General features: G+C 40.2%; 1 protein-coding gene across 14 annotated transcripts in view; it reads left to right on the forward strand.

Annotated features, from left to right (window-relative positions):
• Window positions 1-15216, forward strand: part of CFAP20DC (CFAP20 domain containing) — a 240243-nt gene that overhangs the window by 197915 nt on the left and 27112 nt on the right. The window contains exon 17 of one of the 14 annotated variants that reach the window (XM_058726349.1): window positions 1181-1629. The exons of the other annotated variants lie outside the window; for them this stretch is intronic. Within the exon in view, the coding sequence (XP_058582332.1) occupies window positions 1181-1292 (112 nt within the window). The 3' untranslated portion in view covers window positions 1293-1629. Of the gene's footprint in view, window positions 1-1180; window positions 1630-15216 lie in introns of those variants that run through there. 14 annotated transcript variants of the gene reach the window in all.

Genomic DNA, 15216 nt, shown 5'->3' on the forward strand with positions numbered 1-15216 from the left:
GAGGGCAGGATGGCATCATGTTCTCTCTCCTGGTGCTGTTCAGCCGGACTGGCAAGTTAAATGTCAAATTTTTTCCCTACATCTTGGCAAGAATTACCCTTTCCTCTCCTGAAAATAGGATGACAGTGGTATTACTTTATTCATAAGCAGGATAACACTGTGTTTTTAGGAGAGGTTCTTGTTTGGATAGAGTTTAAATCTAATTTCCATGCGTGTTCCACTCCCTGCTGACCAGAGATCCCTAGACACTGATAACCATTAGAAAGGCCCTAATCTTTAATATGTGGTATACTAGGTATTATTTATACAAGCTATTTAATAATAGCTTCCAATGCCTTCCATATTCTAATGACTCTGAAAGTTTATGTCCAGCCCTGACCCTCCTGTGAATTCCAGATTCATCTATCCAAGCTGCCAACTTGACAGATATCCACTTGGATCTCTAGCACATACTTCGAATCCAAGCATTGGTTTTCTCTCCCTCTACACATCTTTTTTTTTTCTTCCCCATCTCAGAAAATGCACCATCATCCCCCTTTTACTCAAGGCAGAAACCAATGCTTCCTCACCCTGACCCACTCCATGTCCTTCCCCAGCAGGTTTCCTGGTGATCCCTCTACCGAAGTGACACCAGATCCAGCCGCTCTCTCCACTGCTGCAATCCCAGCCCCCATTGCCCTCACCCCTTACCTGGACAAATGCCATGGCTTCCCATCTGCTTTCTGTGCTCCTTCAGCCCCTACACTCTGTCCCCACTCAGCAGCCAGAATAGTGGCATCACATCTAAACTTGAGCCAAGCATGGCCTCATGCAAAACCTCCCAAACGTTGCCCACTGCCCTTAGGATCAGATCGTGCTCCCCACCCTCAGTGCCCACCACCTAGACCATGTCTCATACCCCTGTGAACCATGTTCACTGTGTATCAAACACCATGGCCATGTCCCTTTTTCCTGGACACTCCAGGCTTGCTTCCACTTAAAGAGATTTGCATGAGATGGCCCCTCTGCTTGGAGTTCCCTTACACTAGAAAAGACCCTAGATAGCATCTTCCTTCTGTCATTCAGGGCTCCATCTAAATGCCATCACCTCAGAGAGGTCCTTCCTTAGCAGCCAACCTAAAATAGCCCCTGTCCTGTCAGCCTCATGACATCATCTTTTTTGTTTTTGTTTTTACCACAGTGCTCCTCACCACCTGGTATCTTCTTGCTTGTTTTCCTGTTGTCTACACACACACACACACACACACACACACATATACACACACACACCTCCAGAATACACTGGAATGTAAACTGCTTGGGTCTGGGGACTTTATCTCTCCTGCTCACTATATCCCTGGCTCATCAAACAGTGCCAAGCACAGAGGAGACGCTCAAGAAATATGTATTGAATCTCACAAGAATGAATTTCCCCATCTCCCTACACCAGCTGCCTCACCATGGATTGAACTACTAGCTGGAACCCAGAAAGAAACACCTACATACTTTCCTCCCTTGAGGGCCAGTGGGACCTGGCCCTGTTCCTACATGTAGTAAATGAAATCTCATGAAATTGTTGTAGATGAGCCCTTAGAAGATAGCCACAATCTAAAGTCTCCAATAAAGTATCATTTTAAACCTTTCAACAGAGACAGTTTTCTGAATTTGAACTCCTGTGTTTTTTTTCTGTATTCTTATTGGAAATTGCTCATCTGTATTTGCCTACACAAATACAGATTTTGTGGAGCCAGGTGCCACTTGCCAGAAATGTGCTTGGGTTGCCCCTGCTGCAGAAGACGTGCCCAATCCTCACCAGGCTAACTGAATCTAGACATGTATGCGGAAAAGAAGCAAAAAGGTACATAGAGAAACAGACAGAGGACTTGAGCTTATGGAGCTTGTGCCCTTTAAATTCAAGGGACTCCTGCCCTTCCTGCTCCCCAAGAGGTTTTCAGTCCACTGGTTGAAGCTTTACAACAGACTTTAAAAACAGGGGCGCCTGGGTGGCTCAGTCAGTTGAGCAACTGACTTTGGCTCAGGTCATGATCTCACAGGTTTGTGAGTTCAAGCCCCACATCAGGCTCTGTGCTGACCGCTCAGAGCCTGGAGTCTGCTTCAGATTCTGTGTCTCCATCTCTCTCTGCCCCTCCTCTACTCTTGCTGTCTCTCAATCTCTCTCTCTCTCTCTCTCTCTCTCTCTCTCTCTCAAAAATAAATAAAAATTAAAAAAAAAAAAAAAAAACACATGCTACAAAGAGACCCAGCTGGGCCCCTGCCCTCCTTGGTCTACAGCAAAGGCCCAGCTCAGAGTGGCCCTACCCTGGAGAACAGTCCAGCTAAAGGCACTGGTAGTAAGCCAAATCCCTTGAGAATCATCTTGCTTCTCGCCTTTGACCTCTCTGCCCCTAGCGCCACTCCTAGGCACAAGTTCGGGGATACCCTTCCCATTGGGTTCCAGCAGTTCACTAACAGAGCTGGGCAACTGGTGGTCCACTGCCCCATCACTTCTCCTTCCTCCTCCCTTGGCACATGCCCAACCCACTTTGAGTCTGGCTCTGACCATTATTATCCCACCAGAGCCTGTTAGCTCAGATTGCACACCTGCTCCCATCACCCTGTCCCAGGCCCTAACTGGCTGGCACCCCTGCACATCTGAACAATACTTCTCTTTCTTCACTTGGCTCTGCTTGCTCATTCTGGCCCTGCCTGCCTGGGCATCTGCCGACCCCATTCTTCAGTTTCTCAGTTGAAATGTCTGCCTGCTCTCAGACCAGATCTCTCTTGGGCCCACGGGACTTGGCATTTCAACCTGAGTTCACTTGTACTCCATGAGAGAATCTTAAACCATGAGGGCTAGGGAAATACTCATCAGCATTTTAGTAATTGTCGTATTTTCCAAAATTGCAAACTCAAGAAACCCATTTCCGTAAGAGTCTAGAACAACAGATTGCATCTTCTACCCCTCACCTCCCCAAATTAATCCTGAAGTGATGGATCCCTGAAGACTCTTAGCATTTTTAACTAGCGGAATGAAGAACTCCTTCGGTCACCCAGGCCTCCCCAGTCACTGTTATCCATCCGGATGATGAACTCAGATTACCTTTGGCCCAGGGTCCAATGTAAAGAAGGTAATTACCAAAGCAATTATTTACCATTCTAACATGTTACTGTTTCAACTTTTAATTAAAAGATTCAGCTTTTCCTTCTAGAGTAATGAGCACCTTTAAAAAGTCGAAGTACTAATTCCAGTTTATAACATTCACCTCTCTTCTGTCCAAGGGGGAAGGGAGGGGATTGTAAGCTGAGGTCCAGGGTAATGACATGAACTGAAGAAATGGAAGACCGTAATTATGGTTAAATGGCCATAGCCTGTCACATCCATAGACTCACTGTCTCATCATTCATCTTGCAACCCAGTGCAGAATACTCTCCTTGTTATTTAAACAAGGAACCCTACTACAGTAGGAGAGGACTGAAAGCATGCGCAGTTCAGACCTTCAGCAACATTCACGTGCACCTACTATGTGCACAGTGCCTTGGAGAGGCGATTTTCTCGTGCCCTCCATGAAGTCATGGCCCCCCAGCGCTGCATGTCCTCGAGGCGGGGTGTGAATGTTTTATGTGTGGGGGTGAGCCCCTAGCCTGTCACGGAGAAGTCACAGCTCTTCCAAACCTGCACCTACTCACAAACTGTTTTTGTTGGCAGTGGGTTCTATTTCTTCCCAGTAATTATTTTGTTTCACTTGTTAATGAAAAACATTACACTTTGAAATTGATTAATGTTAAAACACACACATTTTCACTCTAACAATATATTATGTTTACCCGAGTTTACAGCTTCATATTTTGCTGTTCATTACCACATAAAAACTCACTCAGTATGATAAATACCACGAGTCAAACGTCCGTCCCGTTCAAAATGACTTAAAGGAGAAAAGGCAAACAACGTTCAGCTGATTTGATTGAATTAACACTAACATTATTGTTCTATTGACTGTTTCTTGTCCATTGATTTTTAAAAGCCTTTCGCTCCCTTGCCATCCATTAAGACAATCAGATGCAATTTGGTGCTCAGGACAAGAAAGTGCTGTTGGGTGTTGGATGAAAACGCATGGAAAAAAAATTATGTCTGTGCTGAAACAGAACCTATTAGAAGGCTACTGCTCATATTTTGCTGTAAACATCTTCCTTGCTTTTGACTTTTGAGATTAACAGTAGTGACCTTTGTTTTAGTGTGTGAATGCTTGTATCAGTAACAAGTGAAGCTGAAGGGTGATTTGTAGAGGATGTACTTTATCTCTTATTTAAAGATGAAACTAGCTGGAATTTTACATGTTCGCCTATTTTTCAGTCCTTAAGTCACTCTATTTGCAGAATTTATAGAGTAATAAGCAACTGAACCAAAGCAAGGGAAAAGGGGAGCATAGCATTATTTTGTTGAATTAATAGGGAACAGTTTTGAAACAGCAGAACCGTTTGTATTATCAAAATAGCAATGAGCAAGAAACCTGAGATCTGGCCTGGTCTGAGGTCAGTCAACGTCATGATAAAAAATGAAGGTTTCAGCTTAAATAAAATCACAATGTGACCTTCAAGTAAATGCTGGTGTTTATGCTAATGAAGGCCTGTCTTTTGCAGGGAGAAATTCATCCCTTAACTACTAAATGAATGTCAGTTTCTTTTTTTTTTTTTTTGTAAATGATATATATTTTTTTCTTTACGCCTAGGGGTGAGGCTCAAAGGTGAAAATCTATTTGTTGTCCACTAGCACTGGAAGAAAATTCCACTATGGTCAGTGTCTTCATGTGGCGAAGGGTACACTTACCTTGTGTTTACCATTTGCCCTCATCTGACCTCTTTAACACTTTTATTGAAACCTGAGATTGCCTTCATTTTGGAAACACTATAACTCCCAGTAAGAGTCCAGAAAAGTTGTAGTTTCTCCTGTTGGAGTAATGGAAGAAATGGGAAACAAACAAGAACAACCACCCATGTGACATGCTCTAAATTTGCTTGTGATTTTCTAAATTTCAGTGCTAGCAAAAAAGCAAGTCGCAGCAAGGCATACAGTAAATGAAGATATTATGTATTAGAGAAGGGAATGAATCTGTCACTTTGACGGATTGTGAGGCGAAGAGCAGATTAACAGATTACTCATAGTCAGAAGGCAGCTCAGTGTGAAAAATGTGCAGGAAATGATAAGTGCGGGTTTGTGCTGATTTAATGATATTTTTAAACTACAATAACACTCTGGTAGTATAATATAATAAAGCACTTTGCTTGCATTTTTAAATCATCAACATATTTCCAGTTTGACCTTAAAAACATTTTGGACCATTCTCTATTAAAATATGTAGTTTTCAAAATTAGAAAAAGGTACCATCTGAAATATCACGGCAATGACCTTACAGGAAATTGCCTTTTAAAACCAGTTCTTTCCTAAACTAGCATTTGTAATACAAATTTTAATTATGTTTTTAAGTACACAAACACCACTCTTACTTTTTTCTTTGAGCATTTGAATCACTTACAACAAGAAATTGTTATCTCCTTAACAACCGTTTCCAGTGAAATGCTTCATAGATGCCACTGATTTGTCTTCATATTTTCTTTGCAGGTTTTTAGTTCTGTAGTTGAGATCACAGAGGGCTTACAGATAGCGGGTAAAAGTTGTTCAGATTTAAATTGAGTACTCCGAGTCATAGCAAAAAGTAAGATGAGTTATTTGTTTTATTTTATATTATTATAGATATTTACCAGAAAGCAAAACATTTTTAAGAGATTTGCATTTTTATATAAATCAAATTGGGACTTGAGGAGCACACGTTTAGTTAATATGACAATGATGGACCGGCATGGCCAAGAATTTTCAGAATAACATATCTATACTGCATTTAAATGATTTTTATTCTAACATCTTAATATTCAAAACCTAATGTCAGGCTTGAACTGCTTCTTATCTTCTCTCAGTTCACCAGTGATGGCTTGACATAGTTAGGTACAGTGAAACTTGTAAGAGAGTAAATAAACTATTATATTTTCTGCCTAAGCACTTGTATCTAACCCAAGTACAAAAATGAGCATACTAACATGGCATGCCAAGGGCTTGAATCCCAGACATGATTATGGTTCAAATTATGTTTTACATATACAGTGAAGACTTCTACCAGAATTCAGCATGTTTTGTACATTTCCCCTCTTCTAATATATTAATACTCTCAACCTGGAGTAAGTAATCAAGCCAATGTAAAGAGATAGTCAATATTCTTCTTGGTAGAAACTCTGAAATGTATGAGACAAAGGCAGTTTGCATGTTTACTGTCTGCATCAGTGACTAACACACTTTGCCAGCTATTGCCCCATCTCCCAGTGCCAAGCACATTGTTGGACTGTATTTCAAGTCCACTTGGTTTGGAATGGAGCCAACTAACCAAACAGTTCTAACCAATGTATGGTGGACAAAATGGCCCATATGGTTGCCTGGCTGGAATATTTGATTGTAGGTGTAAGATCCTGAGGAGTTCTTTTTCCCTCTGACACTTACCAGCAACATTCAAGATGGTGGTTATTCATGTCAGCCTGGTCACTGAATGACTTTGATAAACAGTTCCCCTGCTCATCTGCTTATGGACACTTGGCATGAGCAAGAAACAAACCTTTGTTGTTTTTAAGCCACTGAGATTTGGGGGTTGTTTGTTACCAAGCATAACAGCCTTATTCTATCTGACAATTACTAGCTTTGACATTGAATATATTTTGTCATAGGAAATATGGTGCTTCATATACTTTCACATTTGAAGGTTTAGGAATTGGTTAAAATTGTTGAGGTCAGTATGGGATTCATTGGCATATAGTAGAATAAGTGGTTTTAGGAAGTGATGTGGCACATTGGTTAAAAGCACCGTCTCTGGAATAAAAATGCTAGATTTGTATTCTTGTGAAATTACTTCTCTAAGCCTCAATTAAATTATCTAAAAAATAGGGATTGGATTTTACTACCTACCTTACAGTGTTATTATAAAGATTAAATGAAATGTATGTGAAAGTGTTCTGCACAGGGCCTGGTATGTGTGTTTTCATTAAATGGTAAAAAGGGATGATAGTGATGGTAGGGGTGTTGATAGGAATATTAGGAATGTAAAATTTTCAAAAAAAAAGCTCACACTCTGAGAGAATCTGAGAATCCTAGAGAGTTTGAAGAGATTACAAGGATGATTTAACCCAGCGTCTCTTCAAAAATTTCCTCTGCACGTCTTCACCAGGGAGGCAGGCTCAGTGCAGCATAAGGCAGCTCCTTCCATTACTGAACCAGCCCTTATACTGAGCTGACATGGGTTCCCTATAGCTTCTCCCTCTGGGTCCTAGTTCTCTTTCCAGAACAATAATTTGAGTCATCACACTTTTACATAATACCCCTTGAATTTTGAATATTGCTTTTTGGATGTTCCATTTTCTCCTTCAATCTCTCATTTCTCCAGCTTCAAGTCTACTTTGCCATTCCCGGTCCTGATATAGTCCTGATATTCCTTTGGACACCTTTGAGTTTATCAGATTGGGATTCTCTAAATTGAACAGGCTACTATGACAGTTCAGACTACAGTTAGACCTTTGACCAGGACATAGTATGTACCAGTGTGACTCGAATCACATTCATTTTTTTATGACCATCCATACCCCACTAATGGCTTATCTTTGGCTTTTCGGTCACCTATCACTCTTTCTCCTGGACCATTGCTATAACCTTATAATGTATAAGCTATATATTGTTATCTCTATATATTCACATGTGCTTTTTCACCACAACCCATACCCATTCCCTACAGAGCAACCTTTTCTAAACACAGATCTGACTGTGACACTCCCCTATTAAAACCCTTCAATGGCTTCTCATTGGTCATAGGATAAAGACCAAAATCTTTCAGTGGTCTGCAAGGTCAGGCGACTTGGTGCATGCCTACTGGGCCAACCTTATTTTGCATCATTTCCCCTCTGGAGATTTGTGCTTTAACTACATTGGGCTCCTTTCCTCTTCTCAAACCTGCCTAGCTCAGGGCCTTTTCACATTGCTGCTCCATCCTAGAATGTTTTCCCCTACCCTGCCTTCCACCTTGCCTGGTTAATACCTATTCATCCATTAGATTTCCTCTCAAGTACCACTTCCCATAGGGAACCCCCAAGTCCCTATTCATGTGTTCTCATAGCACCATTTAACTTCACAGTGTTTATTCATTTCTATGTGATTATCTGATTGATGTTGGTCTCACCCTCCATACTATAAGCTCTAAAGGGCAGGAACTCTACAAAAAAAAAAAAAAAATTGTGCCAGGATCTGACACAAAATGGATCTTGGTAGATAGCTGTGGAATAAATACTGGTATCTGAACCAATATTCTTGACTATCAAGATCATTCTGAATCTCAGTTCTGTCACCCAAACCATTATCTCTCTTGGCCCAGTGTTTTCCATAAATGTGCGAAGCATGCTGTTTCTGCATGACCTTCATTATAACCTTAGATAGGTCATAGCTGAATGGAAACTACTGGAAGATGAGGGTTGTGTTAATAAGGTTTGTTCTGTAGATTCCTGTCATTGGTGTGTCTGGTGATTGAACTGTACCTTGTACTAGAAAGGGCACCTTGCTCCTGGGAAATTTTATGCCCTTTTTTTTAGGTAGAAAGGGGAAGGTCAGGGAGCCCTTCCTGAATCTACTGTTTCTCAAGTGTCTTCAAAACAATCAATTTGCCAAAGCTGCATATTTTGGTGTGGCATATTCAGAAACTTTACATAATGAATCTAAATTATTTTAATTTACAAACTGTTCCAGAGTATACTTGTGATGCATGATCATTCAATCATAGCAAATGATTTCTGGAATATTATGATTCACACTCATGTGCAGCTATCCCCTGTCCTTTGTCCAATGTAGACATTGCCAGTGGACTGCAATCTTCTTGCCCACTGAGCACCACTACAAACTTAAAATCCTTATCTATAACATACTCCAGGCAATACTACCAATCAGAATTACATGAGATTTATAATCCATGTGTCTTCTTTGAGCTAGAATTTCTATTATTCATTTAGTCAGTGAGGTTATCAAGTAGAATCTATTCCCAGCCCTACATGACACTCCCTAACCCTGGAACTACCACCTTGCTGTATCTCCTACTCTAAAAGTCATCCCTGCTCTTCTGTAAAACCTTACCTGACTGAAGTGAAATTAGGACTGTTCCTTCTTCAGAACTCTGAACTCAATTCTCCACATCAACCATGATTAAAATCCTACAACATTAAATAACATGCATGACATACTTTTTAATTAATTAATAGGAGTTCTGCCTCTGGCAATGGCAGACTTGGTTGTTTCACACTGAACTTCCCTCTGAGAACAACCAGAAATGCCAGACAAAATATGAGAATCATCTGATTAAAGCCATTGGAGAGCTTCCAGGGTAGTGAGAATTTATGGGGCCTTGCTCCAGAAGAGAAGGGAAGCAGGAGAGGCAGCCTGCCTGCCCTTGCACTTTTCTCAGGACAAATTCCACTTCAGAAAGCAGAAGCTGAGAGGCTGAGGAACCAAGAATAGCCTCCAACAGCCTCATCGGCTTAAGGGGAAAACTTTGGAGTTTCTGGATCTTTGAAGAGAAGGGGCCATAGTAAACCCCAGAGTGCTTCAGGTAAATGATTTACTTCAGGTAAATGAGTTAACCAGATATAGACCAGCTTTCTGGAGAATTCAAGACACATTTTTTTTTTAAGTTTATTTATTTTTGAACGTGATCGAGCGCCCATGCGAGGCAGGGGCAGAAAGAGAGAAAGAATCCAAAGCAGGCCCTGTGTTGTCAGCACAGAGCCCAGTGAAGGGCTGGATCTCACTAACTGTGAGAACACTATCTGAGCCAAAACCAAGAGTCAGAGGCTTAACCTACTAAGCCACCCACACGCCTCAAGACACATTTATTTTGAATCATCTTAATTGCCGATAGCCCTCTGACCTTACGCTCATTGCCTGCCAGAGGCAAAAGAATCACATCTAGAGGAATAAAACCTCAACTAGAACTGTTGTCCAATTGAAATAGAATGTGAGCCACATGTTTAAAGTTTTCTAGGAAGATTTAAGAATTAAAAGGTAAAATTAATTTGGTTACATTATAACCCAGTATATCCAAAATACTATAATTTCAGATGTCATTGGGGGGAGGAAGGCTTTTTTCTCTACTAACTTAGGTTTGAGTGACTGGTGGGAAGTGAGGGTTGTGAATTTATTGACAGCCTGTTAACTGGAGAAAAGTTTTATATGCATGCATGTGGAAGCATTCTATAAGGAGACACCCCACACCCCCAAACAGCCAAGGGTAAAGGTTTATACATCAGCTTAATAAATGGGGTCAGGGAGGGGTTGGGGCTTCAGTGGGAAAGGATGGAAGGTTCTGATAAGGCTTGTTTATGCAATTTCTTGGAATGTCCAGTTGCTAAAGGTCAGTCACCTCCCTGACTGAAGACTTCCCCAGAATAGGGGGATTAACAGCAGCTGATTCTTGAAAAGCTCTGCTTTAGTCAGATAAAGGAAGTTCAGATGAGATTTCTTTGTGTTTGCTATTTGCCCAAATGTTTACAACTTAAAGGAGCCTTTATGTCATTCTGGTTGGTTGTTGGTCCCTCCGTAATCAGGATAAAACATTGTATTAATGAGCTACTTTACATTCTTTTTGTCATATTAAGTACTTGATATCCAGTGTGTGTTTTCTATTTACTGCCCATCTCAATTCAGATTAGATCCATTTCAAGTGCTGTGTAGCCACTTGTGACTGGTGACTACCATATTGAGCAGTAAAATTCTAGAAACCAATTTCAAAGAATAACTTCATGGTCTTAAGGTAGGTCTCAAATTTCAGTAACTATAAAGGAAAGTATTGATAATTGGACTATATTAAAATTAGGAACTTAATAAAGAACACTACTCAACAAGGTAAAAAGTCATGTCACAAGAGTGGAAGAAGATATTTGCAACACAGGAAAGGTTCCAGGATAGATAGAAGTCTAGAATATATGAAGAACCCCAAATCAGAAAAAAGAGGCACTCCAAAGAAAACAAAAACGGCCAAAATGCTTGAACAGACATTTCACAAAAGAAGGTATCCAAATGACCAGTAAACCTGAAAGTATACACAGCCATTTTAAAAATCAGAGAAATGCAAATTAAAAGAACACTGATTCTACTACACCTTATCACAATGGCTAAAATACAGAATATCAATAATTTTGGTGAGGATCTGGAGGACCTAGAACTCTCACACACTGCTGGTGAGGGAATAAATTGATACAACTACTTGGGAAAACTGGTAGCATCTACATAAGCTGAACATAACCATACCTTTTTCCCCAAAAGTTACCCTTCTAGAGGTATGGCCAGTAGAATGCATACATATGTGCACCCAAAAACATGTAAACTGTGGGGACCCACTCAGACCTATAGAGTTGATATAAGGATTATTTTACAGTGAAAGCAGAGGATGCAGAAAGAAATCATATCTCTACTCGCTTTCTCTCACTAAAGCGAGCCTCCAGAAAATACAGCTGCCATTTGGCTGCCTTGAAGACCGACTGCTCATTCCCATTAGCATAAAAAGCCAGACAGAGCCTTCCATACTTTGCCCATTAAACCCACCCCCTTTGGTAAGTTGGCATATAAACTTTTATCTCTGGCTATTCAGTGAGTTATTTATTATGAGCAACTCCCGTGTGCACATGGAAATGAACTTTGTCTTTTTTCCTGCTCACCTGGCTATTGTCAGTTCATTTGCAGTTCAACACCCAGACCAAAGTTGGAAGGGAAAAGTCTTTTCTCTCAACATTAGCACATTCATGATAGCTCCAAATTGTTTACAACCCAATCCCCTTTGATAGTAGAAGGCATAAGTAATTTGTAATATATTTACACAATGGAATACTATTTACTCTCACAAACATGTAATATTCAGGGAAAGAAACTAGACACCTAAAGAATACATGTTGGATTCCATTCAGAAAAGATTTAAACATAGGCCAACTAGTTGGTAGTGTTAGAAGTTACCATCTGGGCTACCTTTGGGGAGCAGGAAGTGTAATGATCAGGAGAAGGAGTGAGGGAAGCTTCTATTCTTGGTCCAGGTGGTGATTACAGTCACTTTGGGATCATTCATTGAGTTGTACATTTATTATCTGTGCACTTTTCCATGTGTATATTTCACTTAAATAAAAGAATTGATCGATAAGAACCATTAGTGTAATTCTTAGTCTAATATAGTCAGTTTGCTCTTTCTGGTACTTTAATGTTTCTATATCTTCCTGCCTTTTTAGCAGTTTACCATGTTAAGTTCTCTTTAGAACAAGGACCATATTTAAATTAAATAGAAGCTGGAGTAACACCATAAACAATCATGATGATGATGGTAGCTTGGGGATGCGAAAGAACTATTGTCCTTTCTGGCAAGCCCAGTTTACTCACTAGAATGGTCCAAGCAGCAAAAGAATTCTGATGATTACCTCCCAATGTTTTAAAAATAACATTTTACCATCGTATTTGTTCAAAAGTCCATTTATCGCCCATTATCAGCATTCTTTCACAATATTTTTCATTAACCAAAATGTTACAATTAACACACCCTGAAACTTCTGGGAAATAAATCTAGTCAACTAAAGATCCTATCAACTTTCCCCAGTTCTTTTTTTCTTGTGCAACCAGCCAACATTGGGGAAAAATTAAATTGTCATTCACCTCACAGAGGCTTCTTTTTAGCATATCATTGTTTTATTTGACTACTAAACATAAAAGAATAACCAAACTATGAAAGGAAAATGGAAATCAGTACATAAATATGGCATCTGATAATCTGACACACTTAGTGATGAAAATGATACCCTGTAGGTATTCCTTACAAAAGCCCAGAGAGCTGAATTAGAGCATTAAATTAAACTCCACCTACTCTCTCTGCAGCATTAAGTCCCATCATTCCGTAGAAATGGTTTAGATGGTTTTATTTTGTATTCTGATTTTAAGGTAATTGTTCTCTAGTTAAAGTTAGAGAAGGTTGCAAAGTTTTCTGCTCTCGATTTGCTAATGACTTAGTTATAATACATTTAACATGTAGTTGTCTTGTAACTCCAGAAAAGGTGTTGTATAAAGTTGCTTAAGAGTGAAAGTTTTTCGGGGCGCCTGGGTGGCGCAGTCGGTTAAGCGTCCGACTTCAGCCAGGTCACGATCTCGCGGTCTGTGAGTTCGAGCCCCGCGTCAGGCTCTGGGCTGATGGCTCGGAGCCTGGAGCCTGTTTCCGATTCTGTGTCTCCCTCTCTCTCTGCCCCTCCCCCATTCATGCTCTGTCTCTCTCTGTCCCAAAAATAAATTAAAAACGTTGAAAAAAAAAATTAAAAAAAAAAAAAAAAAGAGTGAAAGTTTTTCTGTAATTTCAGACACTAGTAACTACTAACACTGTTACCAAATCTGTCACCTACTGGCTCCATCTCTGTAGCAGGCCCCAAGGGGGGAGAGTTTCCACAGGCTATTATTGCTTCATTTAATCCCTGGGACAACCTGGGTAGTATTCCCATATTCCAGGCAGGAAAAAAGGCACACTTTAACCCAAAGATTGCAAGCCTAAAAGGAAATGTAAGCTCAAATCAAAAACTGTGCAACTTAAGTTTTATGGTATGTTGGTACCCTAAATATGTGTCTAATGTCCAGCTCCATGCTGGATTATTGAGGTATTTTCTGCTGCAGTGGAGGTAGTTATTGCTATTGCTACAGTCCCACCCCTAGCCACTTGTTCACCCAGATACACAGCATAGGAAGATGTTAGCATTCCATGTTGTGACCAGTCAAGCCTTGCTGGGTTTTAGGAAATTGATCCTAGAAGTTGAGGTGGTCAGTCTAAAGTCATGGACTTCTGGGGTGCCTGGGTGGCTCAGTCAGTTCAGCACCTGGTTCTTGATTTCAGCTCAGGTCATGATCTCATGGTTTGTGAGATCAAGCCCCACATCAGGCTCTATGCTGTCAGCATAGAGCCTGCTTGGGATTCTCTCCCTCTCTCTCTGCCCCTCCCCTGCTCACTTGTGCACGCTCATGCTTGCTCACTCTCTCTCTGTCTCTCTCTCAAAAATGCATAAATAAATAAAGTCATGGACTTCTCTCTGATTCATTCCTCCCCATTACTCCTTGTAAAGTTCTCTACACATGTAGGAGCTTGAAAATATCTATGGATTCTCAGTGATAGTGACAGGTAAACATGGTTTATTTTTTTAATATAATTTATTGTCAAATTGGTTTACATACAACACCCAGTGCTCATCCCAATAAGTGCCCTCCTCAATGCCCATCACCCATTTTCCCCTCTCTCCCCCACCCCCTATCAACCCTCAGTTTGTGCTCTGTATTTAAGAGTCTCTTAGTAAACATGGTTTAAATATGAATTTATCTTGTTTATCTGAGAGGCTCATTATATTAGAAACATCCGTCTCTGAGAGATGATCTCAAATCAGCCATCATGTGGTTCCCATTCTCCCTGTGTGTTTAGGACCAGTCTGTATGAAACAGGTTGGAGTTTTTATGAAGACCTATCACCTTTACTTTGTGCTAGAGCTGTTAACATCAAATAGTCTTTTATTTAATTAATTTTTAATTAATAAAATTATTAAATCTAATTTTACTTTTAGATGTTTAGAATACTTTTTGCTATCTGAAATAATATTCCTTCTGTAGGGGAGGAAAACCTTATTCCCTCTACCCCTCCAGGCTCACCTGAAAATTAGAGTGGCAAAAGACAAAAGAAAAACAGAGACTTATTAACACCTGCAAAGTGCATACACACAGAAGTTCTCAGTGATGAGTAACTCAAAAGAACGGTTAGAACTTGGGCTCATAAAGCATCTTAAAAAAAAAGTCTATTTTGTAGAAAAGTGATAAGACAAAGGAAAGAGACTCTGAGCTTCTAGAAGTGGCAGATTGTGGAAGGATGAATATATGGTAGGAACCAATGGAAGATAAGAGCAAGTTAGTAAGGTTTGCTATGTAGATTCCTCTTGTGTTGTGTCTGGTAAGAGTCTAGAGTTGTCTCCAATGAGTAAAAACCATCCAGCCCTTCCTGGTAGAGAGAGGGGAGAAAAAGACTTTTTCTTGTGTCTACTTCTTATCATTGCATTCAGCTCAAAATAATCCTTATGTCAAAGTGGCATTTTGGCCACTTTTGGGATGGTATATTCTGA

This window comes from Neofelis nebulosa, chromosome 4 (genome assembly GCF_028018385.1).
Source record: "Neofelis nebulosa isolate mNeoNeb1 chromosome 4, mNeoNeb1.pri, whole genome shotgun sequence".
NCBI classification, from domain to species: domain Eukaryota; kingdom Metazoa; phylum Chordata; class Mammalia; order Carnivora; family Felidae; genus Neofelis; species Neofelis nebulosa.